At 50.0% G+C, this 13,866-nt stretch overlaps 1 protein-coding gene across 1 annotated transcript in view; it reads right to left on the reverse strand.

Annotated features, from left to right (window-relative positions):
* The window catches only part of LRRC75A (leucine rich repeat containing 75A), a 185,195-nt gene that overhangs the window by 59,379 nt on the left and 111,950 nt on the right, over positions 1–13,866 (reverse strand). The window contains exon 3 of the mRNA XM_007054207.4: positions 8,008–8,120. Within this exon, the coding sequence (XP_007054269.1) occupies positions 8,008–8,120 (113 nt within the window). The remainder of the gene's footprint in view (positions 1–8,007; positions 8,121–13,866) is intronic.

A 13,866-nucleotide genomic window follows, 5' to 3' on the forward strand; every position in this document is an offset into this window, starting at 1 on the left:
TATATAAGAGGTAGGAGTTATTGTTAATAATGCCCCGCACTGATAGCAGCGGTTTATACTGTACACGGTCAGTTTTGAACACTGTTGGGCAACAAACTGTTCCCGCTCCCTCCACTCGCTGCGGGTAGTACGATGCTTCCCATCCCTGGGTTTCCCTCCACATCCCAGATACGTTGGGCAGTCCATTCCCAGCACCAGCGATGACAACGTGGAAAACAGTCCTCTGACCAGCTCCTCTGGGAAAGAGACACCACAACGGCAAAGAGAGAAAACGGAAAACCTTGCACTCGTTCCAAGGGATGCTTGCTCGTGGCAGGAACAAACGGATCCTTTCATTGCTGCATTTGTACAGTGGACACACGGACTCGGTCGACTCTGGAGACTACAACCCTTTACTTTCATACTGCTGTCAAAACAGGCAGTCTGTTGACAGAGCAAGGGTGCAGTTTTGTAAATAATTGGTACGTTATTGGATTGCCACTGGAACACAAGGAGAACACACACAGCGCAACGAAGCATTCTCCCACGCTTTTCCCTTCAACGAACCATGATCCCTGTGGCTCTGCCTGCACTGTGAGTGAATCCACTGTCGTCACCGTCACAGTTCCAGGCCAGTTACCCTGGAAAACATGGACAGGGCTCTTTACTCTTTGATCGAGAGAAGCAGGCTATACAGTAACCCCCACGGTTGTAGAATGCGGTACTCAGAACAAAAGGCAATTCCACCCTGGGTCAGGATACTAACCTAGAACAGCGCTAGCAACAACTGTGTTTAAGCCAAAGACAGACCCAACACCCTAATACCGTATTATGATCTGGATCTCCATCACGCCAAAGACCAGGGGTTACTGGATTTCAAGGGCTGATTCTGCCCATGGGTGAAAACGGAGTGATTGAAATTTGGAGATGGATTCCAAACCTGAATCCCCAAAAGTTTGGGATTTTCCGATCCAGAGTTTATTTTGGGGTCATCTAGCTTAAACGTTGCTGATAGAACCATTTCAATGGCAGCACGAACAGGGCATCAGGAGATTAAGATTTCATGAATCAAAATAAATAATTTCCTGAGGAGGGCCTTTCCTAATTGGAAAGCCCATTAATAATGGAGGATGAAACTTCTCCCCAAAGGAATCTTGTATCACCACACATAAGACATTGCAAAAAGGACTGAGGAGCAAAGAAAAATGTGTGGATGGTTTTGCTGAGAAAGAGAGAGGGGAGTTTTACAAAGGCCAGAATCACACGATTATTGGCCATGTTGGGCTCTGCAAACGAAGACCAGAAGGTGAGAAGAAAAGTAGCAGAACAGGACGCAGTGCGATAAGCCCAAAGACCAGGAAAATAAACTAGCTATTCCTACAGGCCCGCGTGTTTTATTTATGGTTCAACTTCATCTCAGCACCATAGAATCTATCCAGAGCTCCCCTCCAACTCCACGAGAGACCAAAAGGACTTCTGCTCATTACTCCACTATGACAAAGTTCATTAACCTGCAAAAAGATTTATGCAAATACAGGTTCTCAAGACCCATTTCTGTGTCGCTTGGAGCCAACTGCTAATTAAGCTGAAGTGCAGCGAAGTGAAGAACTGTAGGATTGGGGATGGCGGCAGACAGGAAATAGAGTCCATAAATTCAATGGCAGAGCGTTATTGGGACCAGCTCGTATGAGTAGTGAGGGGGAGGGAAGAGAGGAAAACTGCCCCTCGGTGCTTTATTGTTTTAATAATGAAAGGCTCAAAAGGAGCGCACAGCCCCTAACCATCTCCGAGCGCATTACTGTACACACAGGTATATTAAATAACTAAGCCCCTTGGAGGCCTTGAGGAGTAAAGGTGATGTATGCAGAAGCGTCTGGATCACTTCACCCAGCCGTGAAACACTGCAGCTGTTGGACAGCAACACCGCACTCCAGCTCAGGACGGAGAGACAAGAGAATCATTCGACCCATCAAAAGCGCGGGGGGAATCTACCGGAGTTTCAGGGCGGAAGGGCTCACACCACCACTCTAAGGTGGAGGGCCACATGTTCTTTAATTACTACAGCCAGGATAGGCCTCGTTTGTCAGGTTTTAGCTGTGTGATAGGGTGTACAGGATGCGTACCTCATCCCAGCGCTGCCTCAAGTACGTGGCCATAACTGGACTGACGTTACGGATGAATCTCAGCCCTTCGCTATTATGATGATCAAAAACCTCAACTATTTCTCGCCTCTTCCAAAGGAGAAAGTAGAATCTTACAACAGGGCTCCCAGCTAAAGCCAGTTAGGTCTCTGGGGGGGAAAACACACACACACACACACACACACGTAGAGAGAGATCTGATAATTAAAGACAGAGAATGGCACAAAACTGACTTTTTAAAATCTGTTTTACAGAGTTTCTTGAGACTCTTCAGCCCGGAAGAACTCCCCACTGCCACAGCATTACAGGTTTAATTACATCCTCAGAGGACAGCAAGGGGTGGTCATTTCCTACTCTAACTAGAAAAAAATTAGGGTAAAGCAACGACTGCGTGCCCCATTTACCGCGCTGCACCATGTGCTGAGAACCCCCAATGGGATGTGACTTACAGTAAACTCCTCGATCGGGTGCTCCTGCCCTGCTCTTTTATTAAAATAGGCAGACCAGATCTCTGAGTATGCATTGCGCAGATCTGACAGTTTTGCTTATCTAATAGTGAATACAAATCAATCCGATTTTTTAATTACACACTGTGCTTAAAAATCCGAGAACAACAGTCATGTGAAACTGCAGTTATTCTACATCCCAATCGGAGCCATTTCTAGGGCATCTGTCGCTGGACTACCTAGCAACAATGTTAGTGGTTAGGGCAGAAGGACAAATCTCAGGAGAGACATGGGTTCTAATGCTGATTCTCTGCCACTGATGTGCTATTTGGCTATGGGTAAGTCACTTAATCTCTCTGTGCCTGCTTCCTCTCCCACCCTTTGTCTGTCTTGTGTATTTAGATTTGAAGTTTTTTGGAACAGGGACTGTCTCTTACTATGTGTTTGTACTGCACCTGTTACAACAGAGACATGATCACACCTGGGGCCCCCGAGTTGATGATATATAATGCTGATTATAACTGACTCCTCTAGCTACTGTCACCTTCCCTTTCTTTAATAAATAAAAACAAACACGCATAAAACATAACAGAGAGACAAAGAAAGTAACATTGCCAATCAATAATACACACCCTTGGCAAACATCAAAGATGGAGGCAGAGGCAAACATCTGACGCATGACAGGATTATTTAGCCTTTTATTGGACCTGCTTTTCACGGTCACTGTGAAGCACACTACAGCTCACCAGACGTTCACCCCCTCAGCAGGGCTAGAACTCAGATCACCCTGCTGCAAAAGAGCAGGAGCTCAAGGCTTGGCTACACTTGTGAGTTAGAGCACATTTAAAGCAGCCCCAGGCCCCTAGCTCACGACCCGTCCGCACTGGCAAGGCACGTAGAGCGCTCTGACTCCACGGCTAGAGCGCTCCTGGTACTCCACCTCGGCGAGAAGATTAACGCTTGGTGCGCCTTGGCTGAAATGCTCGGGCACCAGTGTGAACGAGGTGTTGCGTTACTGCGCTCTGATCAGCCTCTGGAAACGTCCCATAATCCCCTTAAGTCAAGTGGCCACTCTTCTCATTGTTTTGGAATCACTGTAGGAATGCGGATATACCTTTGAAAGCTCCGTTTCTGACAGCCGGCTGCTTATCTGCTCTGGGACAAAGGAACCATTACTATGGAATACTGCTTGCTGTGAGAGTGTGAGAGAGAGGCGAGGGTGAGGGGGGTCTGCTGCAGTCTGAACTTACAAGACAGCATGCTGACATGCTCTCAGTTCCCCAAAAACCCACTCACTCTCCCCCCACATACACACAACACACTCCCTGTCACACTCCACCCCCACCCTCCACCCCATTTGAAAAGCACGTTGCAGCCACTTGCATGCTGGGATAGCTGCCACAAGGCACTGCTCTTTGTGGCCGTTGCAAGAGCTGCTAATGTGGCCACGCCAGTGCGCTTGTAGCTGTCAGTGTGGACAGACTGCAGCGCTTTCCCTACTGCGCTCCACGAAGGCTGGTTTAACTCAAAGCGCTCTACATCTGCAAGTGTAGCCATGCCCTCAGAGAGAATTTGTTAGCTACTGAAGAAGAGCTCTGTGGGGCTTGAAAGCTGGTCTCTTTCATCAACCAAAGTTGGTCAAATAAAAGACATTACCTCACCCACCCTCTCTCTCTAAGATCCTGAGATCCACACAGCTGCAACCACAATGCAAACAGCCACCAGTGAGGACACAGTGTCATAAGTCAGTCGTTCGCAGTGATTAGCAATCAGTCCAGGGAACAGTGCTGCACACAGGCCTTGCCCAACACCACACCTACGATACAGAATTAGCAATACCAAGAGTTTCCACGGCTGAATCTTATACTACTCCACCTCTGCTACTTGGTGCCCGCGGCGTGGAAGCAAAGCTCTGCGTGCCGTGCAAGGGAGAGCGGTGCCGTTTATGTCAGCACCCGTCAGCATCATAAGAATATGGGACTTGCCGTACCAGATGAGGCCAGGGTCCCTGCTAGGTCAGGGCCCTGTCAGAGGAAGGCGCTTTCAGAGTTACGGAGCTAGCTGCACCTCTGTCCCCTTCCTAGTCTCTCTGTGTGTGTGCACCACCCACCTCAGGCCTTTGCCTCCCCTGGGCAGAACTCCACAGTTCTCCCCCTCTCAGGGCGGGCCTTGGGCTCAAGCACTCTGGGTATCAACCGTGCTGACCCTGCTGATCTGACTGATGACCTGCATTTCTCCCCTGTGGGAGTCTGTGACCAGCGGTATCCAGTGACAAAACAGCCTTCTTAAAACCAAGGGAGTGCTCGCTTTCACAGGAGCAACAAAACATTCAGAGAGAATTTTTAAAGCCACAAACAGTCGGCACGCACGGCTATCTTCCCTACAGACTTACTATCCTCTGATGGTAGCCTAGGCAGGCCTTAATTTGTCAGATGCCCCAGTGGTGCCTGTGTAGAAGTTTGGTCGCTCCAAACAACTCCTCCCCTCTTGAGAAAGTCCTTTTAAACCAGTCAGAGTTCCTTTGCCCGTTGCTGGACTTCGTCCCTGCTCATCAGAATCAATTGTGTATGTTGGCGGAGCTAAGAGGCTGAACCTTCAAAGCTCATCATTGGGGTATTGTCTTTCAACAACCCTTAGGAGTTTCCTGAGGAGTGGCTTATCTTGAACCACTTTTCCCGTTCCTGCTTGTTTTTCCTGACAACCCCCCTATTAAACTAAACCACTATATTAATAGACAGTATCCATTCACTGTTACCGAGCAGCTCCCTTCCAACACAGGCACAAGAAACCCCATCATGCAATAATCAGTGACTGCCAGGAGATACCCCACCAGCTGGGATCCTCTAAATACAGTGCATTACATGATGGATAGAGAGATGTTGTGGCATGGCAGACTTCCCCGTAAATATCTCATACTGGGACATTTAATGGCCATTTCCAGCGCGGAGGAGGATGACTTACTGCATTTCTCCCAGCCACAGAAAGAGGAGATGAATGGAAGAGGGAGCTTCACCCCTCCACAAGAGCGAGAGAAAGGGGAAAGCAGAGAAGCCCATTCCCTTGCTAACAGATCCATCTGGCACTCAATACACGATGGGCTGGTGCCCTCCCCTCCTCCGTTGATGCCTTGAGGCTTATAGTCGTGATTCGGCATGTGAAAAAAAGGCCACCTCTAAACTAGCTCAAAGGCTTCCAAGGTGTAGCGCCACCCTCAGGAATTAAATGAGTTTATATGAGAAGCTGGACCATTTCCTAGCAGGTGGCTGCAGCAGGGGAACAGCAAACTTACCAGGTTTTGGGGGGCTCTGCCCTACCTAGAAAAACGGGAGCATAAAATCAGAGCAACACACATTTACCTTCATCCTAATGCTCGGCACCCTTCTCCCTTGTCAATACAATGGAATGGCTCTTGTAGCTAGAAGATCCATGCAGGGCAGCTGCTCCAGAGCCCCAACCTATTCAGCGCACATCCCAGCAGGGGGCACCAAAGGAGCAGCAGCAACAGTGGGATTTCAGGGACCAGCCAGCCAACCGCAGCAGTCCCTGAGCAATGCCCCCACCTACCTGCACACTCAACCTAGAGCTGCCACAGGGTGGCTCCAGTGGAAGAGCTGCTGAAGCAGACCTTAGTGCTGAGCTGACAGGTAGGGCTTTTAATTGTGTCAGGAGATGGCAATAACTGAACTTGCACCCTTGGAAAAGAAAGAAACAAGCCACCGATGGGCTGGAGACAGCACGCACTTGACACTGACCTTACCGGAGACGCCGCATCAGCCTTGCTGGGCAGACAGCTGACCTTTTGGATTTCTGTCAATGCTGCCTTAGCCACGTGCTTCTAAGCTGCAGAGTTCTGGGACATGCACATAGCAGTGACACTGGTATTTTGAGGAGCTTGTGGGGAGGGGTTAAGATGGTTCATTTGAATTAGATGTTTTCCTCCCCTCCCCTGGGCTGTTTTTAATCCCACAATTCCCTTTATGCAGATCATCACAAAGCCAAGATGTCTCACAACAACACAGCCGCTGCACTTGTACGTTAACTGTCAGAGCAGAAAGTCTAGCCTGGACAAATTGGTGTTGTCTCTGATCATCCCATTACACCATAGACTCTGATGGTGAATACAACTGTTGTCAGCTAAGTATTTATGCATCTGTGGAAGTTTCATGCAGCCTTCCCAGACAATGAGTACACAACAGACAAGGGGGAAGGGCTAGGGATTTAGAAAGGGAGAGGGTTGCACCCTTATATGCAAACACTGATTTAATAAGAGAGAGATTCTCCAAGACTTAAGCACCCAATTCCCACTGGACTTTCACTAGGAGTTGGGTACTTAAGTGCCTTTGTAGCTTTTGAAAATCCCATCCTAAAGCCCTTCTTGCTAAATCCCCAGTGCAGTTGATTAATTCAGATACGTTACACCAACTGGCCCGGCAGATTTAAGCCCCAGGTGGTCTGTCTAGCTTTGCAAAGATGAATGCACATATCAGCATCATAGCAATTAAGCCTGCATTCCCCCCAAGTCCTTGCATAATGTGAACCAGGGCATAAAAGCAGGTACAATGCAGCAGAAGCACTGAATTCTGCAAGGACAGTTGAGAGCAGGTGTCGTCCCAGTGGCAAGCAAAGCCCAGCCAAAGAGACAGTGACAGCAGAGGAGGGTAAATGCTAGGTAAACTCTGCCGCATGGATTGGGGGCAAGTCTCAAGCCTCCTGTGCACCTGCCCCCTTGTTCACAAATGCATTGGGTAAAACAAGTGCAGAGGTATGTGACTAGATATGCCAGAGTAGATCTGGGGTAAGCATAATCCTCATCATGCTAACAAGGCCCTTATTTCTACGCTCCCCACGTAGGTCTCACTCCTGTTACTAGGCAAGAGCAACCTAGTGGCCAGCACACTCCTTAGTGCGGGGTCGGTTTCCCATGAGCTCACCTGTTCCTCCCTTTTCACCCCGTGTTTACAGGTGCAACACTCCACATCTGTGCTGTGCAGAATCAAGCCCCTAGTCCATAACCAAAGGGAATTGTTGTCATTTGCAAGGGCGACAGTTGGGCAGCGACCTGCAGAGACAACTGACCATCCGTACTGAAGCATCACATTTCCCAGAAGTTAAAGCTACCCAGGAGCATAGGAAGCCTAACACCTGGGCCTAAAGGGATGGGGGTGAGCCAATGCACAGATACGGTGGCACAGACAGATTAGTGTTGCTGGGAGCACAGGAAAGGCAGCTGAGATGATGAATAAATTTGATTCTGGGGAAACAATCTCTGCTCCCCGATGGCTTGCTTACAGCTACCCTCCCACAAACGCCGATGGCCACGGCAGAAGCGATTTCCTTCCATTCCGACCTGAAAGTGACACCAACACGTCTCGAAGCGTCTGGTCGGAGGCGGGAGGAAACGTCAAACAAACAATCTGCATGGCTTTCAGAAGCTGACTCACCAGGACTGAGACTTCCTCTTCATGATCCCTTGGCGTCTCCACTGTGAGTGAGGGCTGAGGTGGTAGGTCAGCTGCCTGCAGACCTTCTCCATGGCTCCAAACGAGTCTCCCTCCTGCATAGGCAAAGGGAAGGATGCCAGGTAGGTTATTTGTAGCAATGCCACTTCATGGGATCATTAATAAGAGAAGAGCCAAGTCTATTTGCAATGCAGTGGAGCTGCTTTGCCCCAGAAGTGGCTCATGCACTGGGTCCCATGTCAAGTCCGCGAGCCCCTTGGGGCTATTCTGAAAAATCAAAAACAACCGCAGGAAAAGCAGTGACTATCAATCATTAAAATACCACATGGACAGCATGTATAACCAAGTCACCGCCCAGTGCTGCTGAAGCTCTCAGTTACCCAAGAGAGAACCGCTCAGGTCATCACAAAACCCACAAACACTAGCCCACTCCAAAAGGCCGCCGTAGGGAATGTCACAGGAGAAGTGATGTGAGCTAGTTCAGAACATCTGCTCCCGGCGTGCCTTATCGACCGTGTCTGACTGTCAGCCTGCTGGGGAAGAACTCCCCTTGTGTCGCGTGATGTTCTGAGCAGGTTATCAGTTCTTGACAAACCACCAGCCCTCCCATTTTCTTCTCCGGTAGTCATTGATACTGCTGGCAACCGAGTTCTCAGTCAGGGTTCCAGTAGACAACCCACCCTTGCGGGTTCAGGGTTAGGGAAAATGGCATTCTGAGGCCAGGGAGAATTAGGGGCCCCTAAATATCATGATGTATTGCCTGATCAGATTAAACCACCATGTGAAAGATAGGGCAACTAAATCCAGCAACGGCTGTCCACACGTCTCTGAGCAATTATCACCCATATCCCTCTGCTTAATTCTCCAGCGCCTATCTATGGGCTTTCAAGAACAGATGTATCATGTCTCAAAGAGAGAACAGGCCTTGCCTTAGGCTTCAGGGTGGAGGAGGGGCCCTGCAACAGTACATCGAGTTCTGGGCACAGCAATACCATAAACATGTCAACAAACTGGAAGGAATTCAGGGGAAGAGAAATAAAAGTATTTAAGGGTTTGGAGCAACTGATGGCAAAAGGTTAGTCACCCTGCATAGAATAGCTCAGACCCATGGTAGCATAGGGGAGGAAAGAGGACTCTCCACACACATTTGAAGGCTGTAAACACCAAGCCAGAAGAGGAATCATTTGGGGGTGCCACAAGGGGCTATATCCAGTCTGTTAGACTGTAGAACAAGATCCTAAACCAGAGTTCTTACCCTTTTCCATTTTACAATCCAACAGAGTCCCTTCCCCACTTAGCCCCACGAGAAGGATAGTGTAGTCCTGACACCTGTCCAAGACCCCCAGGTTGAGAGCCCTTGCCCTGAGAAAAGCAACAGAAGCTCCAACACAAAGATATTTTTAAATGGACAGCACAAAACACTGAGGAGCACACCATGGTGAAGGGAACAAGCTTGCAATGGCAGAGGGACAGACTAGATGATGTAATGGGTCTTTCCCATCTCTGTTTGCTACGATTCTGCAAATAATACGCAGCCCTGCTGGGCTCTTTGCACATCTTGTATTAAACCCAAGAGTAGCTGTTAAAAGCAACTGCACGATTTTAAGCAGGTGCTTAAATTAAAAATAGGAAATCAGGAATGGTGACTCATCCCAGCAAGCGGCAGGAAGTCTGTTAGGAAACCTGACTGAAACATGGATTCCTAGATTATCAGGGCAAAAGTAAAGACTGGGATCATGTAGCAAGACCCCTTGCATAACACAGGCCATAAAGCTTCCCTGGATGAATTCATTTGGATCAGCTACAGCAGATCTTTTAGAAAAGAATCCAATCTTGATTTTAAAATGTCCAGTGAGAGAATCCACCACCTCCCTTGGGAAAGGGTTCCAATGGAGAACTACCCTCACAGTTACAAATTTGCACCTTACACAGAACCATAGAAGATTAGGGTTGGAAGACACCTCGGGAGGTCATCTAGTCCAACCCCCTGCTCAAAGCAGGACCAATCCCAACTAAATCATCCCAGCCAGGGCTTTGTCAGGCTGGGCCTTTTTTCCAGTCTGCATTTGTCTAGCGTCACCTTCCGGACATTGGCTCTTGTTAGATCTCTGTCTGCTAGATTGAAAACCCCCTTCTTATGAAACCTCTATTCCAGCCTGTGACCAAGTCACCCTTTCACTTTCTCTCTAGTCCTTTACACCCACTTTACATGCTCCTGTGCTCTCTACCTCCAAACATCGCTGTCATTCAGTGGTGGGAAATGTAGAGCCAGCAGAAGGGAGTCTGCACGCAGGCAGAGGTCCAAGGATTACAGAAACCTATGGGAGTTTTCCCTAGGTGAAGATTTAAGAATCTGGTTTATAGAGAACACAGTGTATGGTCAGGTTTCAGAGTAACAGCCGTGTTAGTCTGTATTCGTAAAAAGAAAAGGAGTACTTGTGGCACCTTAGAGACTAACCAGTTTATTTGAGCATGAGCTTTCGTGAGCTACAGCTCACTTCATCGGATGCATAGCTATACATCCGATGAAGTGAGCTGTAGCTCACGAAAGCTCATGCTCAAATAAACTGGTTAGTCTCTAAGGTGCCACAAGTACTCCTTTTCTTTTTAGTGTATGGTCAGTTACTACCTACCGCTTCTGGGATTCAGACAGGCTCTGTGGTAGCTCTCATATTCATATTGAATAATCATCATCATACTTTGCTTTGATACAGACATTTTCATTCAAGGCTCTCGATGCCTTTTATGCACATTGACTAATTAACCCATACCGCCCTTTTGTTACTGCTAACCCTGTTTTGCAGAAGGGTAAACACTGAGACCTGGTCTACACTTAAAATTGAGAGCTTTGTCACTCAGGGGTGGGAAAGATTTACTCCCAGGGGCTGCGGTTATGCTGACCAACCCCTGGTGTAGACATGGCTGGGTCAATGGAAGAATGATCTAGCTACTGCTCCAGGAGGTGGCTGAACGACGACAGAAAAAACCCTTACGTCGCTGTAGGAAGCATCTATACTAGGGCACTACAGCGCTGCAGCGGTGGCCACAGTAGCGCTCATAGTGTAGACATGGCCAAAGAGACAAAGTGAGTTGCCCATGGTCTCATAGCAAGTCAGTGGCAGAGCCTGGAACAGAACTCAAGGGCCCACCCATCCAGTCAGTTGCACACACCCATGCAAACGCATGCCGGGGAACAGCATTCACACAGGGGACAGACTGTGTGGGTTCCCAGGAGCTTCTGGCTCTCAGTTCTGCATTAGGCCAGGTACTCGACCAGTCTGCAGCTGATCAGCGATTGTCTTCAACGGCCTGTCTTTTCCCCTTAAAGCCACCACGTGAAATGTCAGAGATTAACCAGCCCCAGCACAAAAATAATCATCAAGGATTGCAGCAAAGCGGCAAGCATGCTCGGGTTGCGGTTCATCCCCTGCTCTGCTGTCAGACGACACAGCCCCCTCTCGCCTGGATGCCAAACGGCCTGTTGTCTCTCCGCTGGGGTCTGTGAGAGCATGTGGTTCTTGGCCAGGCAGTCCCAGTCTCCGGCTGAATGCCTGGCTCTGCTGGGAAACCTTTCCAATAGCTTTGGCTGGGAGGCAGGTTTAGGGAGCGAAGGGAGAGAGGCACAGATTTAGCTGTCGAAAGCACTGGAGTCAGAGGTGGGGGAAGGGGGAGGAGGAGGATTTCGGTCTCTGCAGCCAGCACGCGGAGAGAAAGAATCTCTCACTGCAGCGGGGGCAGAAAACCCTCCCGTGTAACACTGCCCCAGGCAAAGACCTACAAGAACGGGCAGGGGAGGGGAACTGCACCACCGGGTGGGACTGGGAGAAGCCAGGCAAGTCTGGGGGTTTGGGCAACCCCACTGTAGGGATGGAGCCGGTGAGGAGTAGGAGTCTGATCCCCTCCAATTGTTTGGAGACAGCTGGCTCAATGGGGGCGAGGAGGGGCAGCATTCAATTGGCAGTTTGGCTTCAGGGCAGCACCGGGGTGGCACTCAACTATCCACGGGCAGTTTCCCGGCACCTCTGGGACAGTAGCTGGGACTGGCCCCAAGCTGCATTTATCCACAGACCGCAGCACTGCAAGTTTCCCCTTCTAAGCCCTTTGGCAACGTCTCTCTACTCTGACCTGGAAGGCTGCCCTCTAGGGGCAGGGTAGGCAGTGCAGTGGGTACACCCATTCAATCCCCGACTTCTCCTGCAAGAGCGCCACCGAGGGTGCCGATTTGTGCCAACTTTGGCAGCAGCTTGTGTCGCGTGGGCACCAGTCCCACAGGAATTGGATGGGGGTCGGCAGAGGCGGGTCACGTAGGCCACTGAGGAGCGATCAGTGGGCAACGACCCAAAATTAATTTGGGATTTTAACTGTTCTTCGTGATATGACAGAGCCCAGTGAAAAATCAGGAGTGCACAGTGAATTACAGGGTGGGTGGACAAGGGACAGTCCTGCCCCATTATCTGTGCGCGGAGAGACAGGGGGTCCCCGCTCTGTGCTATGCTGGAAATCTCTAGGGCCAGCTATTGCAAGTGGCTAATGCTAGCTTGCGTTCTTGGTATGGGAGGGTTACTTGTGCATCCAAGCCCCACTCTACAGGGTGCAACTTCTGCACCAAGGCAGGGGGAGGGAGAGAAACTTCTGCTTAGGGGTCTCTGGTGTGAATAATGACAAGTCCGAGCGAAGAAAGAAATCATACGACCGCCGTGGGCGCTGCAGGCAAACACCTTCCCAACTGCAGCGTGTCCAGAAAGCTAATCGAACTGTAAATCATTTGAAATCAGTGAGAGCCCTTCTGGTATTGGGGCTTGCCTGTGACATGATACAGATGGTCCAATAAAGAGGTTCAATTGAAAATCCTGAATAATGCTCCCTGAAGAGCCGAAACACACAGCAGAGAGGAGAACTTCCCCCGCACTTCCCAGCAGGCTCAGGACCTGTGGGCAGAATGCACGGGTCCCTCATGGGGAAATAAAAACCTGCCTGTTCTTTGTGTTAACTGCGCCTCAGAACTCTAGTGTTAAGAGAGAGACGTTGTGGGCCGAGTCCCTGCACTACCCGGACTCGGGTCCAGCAAGCAGGTCAGTCCCAGGCTCGGCAGCACAACTGTTCTGGACTCGTGATCATCCATAAAAAATAAAAGCGGCTCTTCCCAAGTGGGCCACAGGTGCAAAGAGCCGGCAGCAAGGGCGCCCGGCCTGAAGCAAACTCTGCGCAGCGTGGCAGAGCCATAAATATTTCACCTCCCTGATGATGCACCAGGGTCTGAGGACAGCCCGCTCCCCCAAGCCCGGCCCTGCCAAGCAAGGAGCCAAGCAAGGAGACTTGGTGGGAAGTGGCTGGTGGCCAACAACCTCTCATCCCCACCCTGGCAGCAGACATCTACAGGTGATGGGTCCCACACTCCATTCAACAGCATGCCATTGGTGGGGGATGGGTCTTGGTGGCCCACTCTCCCCTCAGCGGGACACAGACGCCGGTGGGGTGGCCCCAGCGATTCAGTCTCCTCATCCTGCCAGGATCATTAGGGGAGACCCTCCTCCTCGGCAGCAATCTGTGACGGGTGATGGCAGGGGCCATGCTCACCTCCCCTGGAGGCCTGCATGATCTGATGCCTCTCCGCCTTTGATAGTCTCAAGTGGTCCACGCTGCCTCCCTCTGCAAGAGAACAGCCTCATTTCTGAGCCTCGTCTTGAATTCGGACTCATTTTAGGTGAGCAGCGTGTCGCTGATTTAAACCATACTCAATACAAGGCACAATGAACCCAACGTCTGGCTTCATGAACCAGGCCATGCTCCACATGGAACAGTCCATCCACTGCCAACTGACTCCCTTGGGTAGGGGAGTTA

The sequence above is a fragment of the Chelonia mydas genome, chromosome 17 (assembly GCF_015237465.2).
Source record: "Chelonia mydas isolate rCheMyd1 chromosome 17, rCheMyd1.pri.v2, whole genome shotgun sequence".
NCBI lineage: Eukaryota > Metazoa > Chordata > Testudines > Cheloniidae > Chelonia > Chelonia mydas.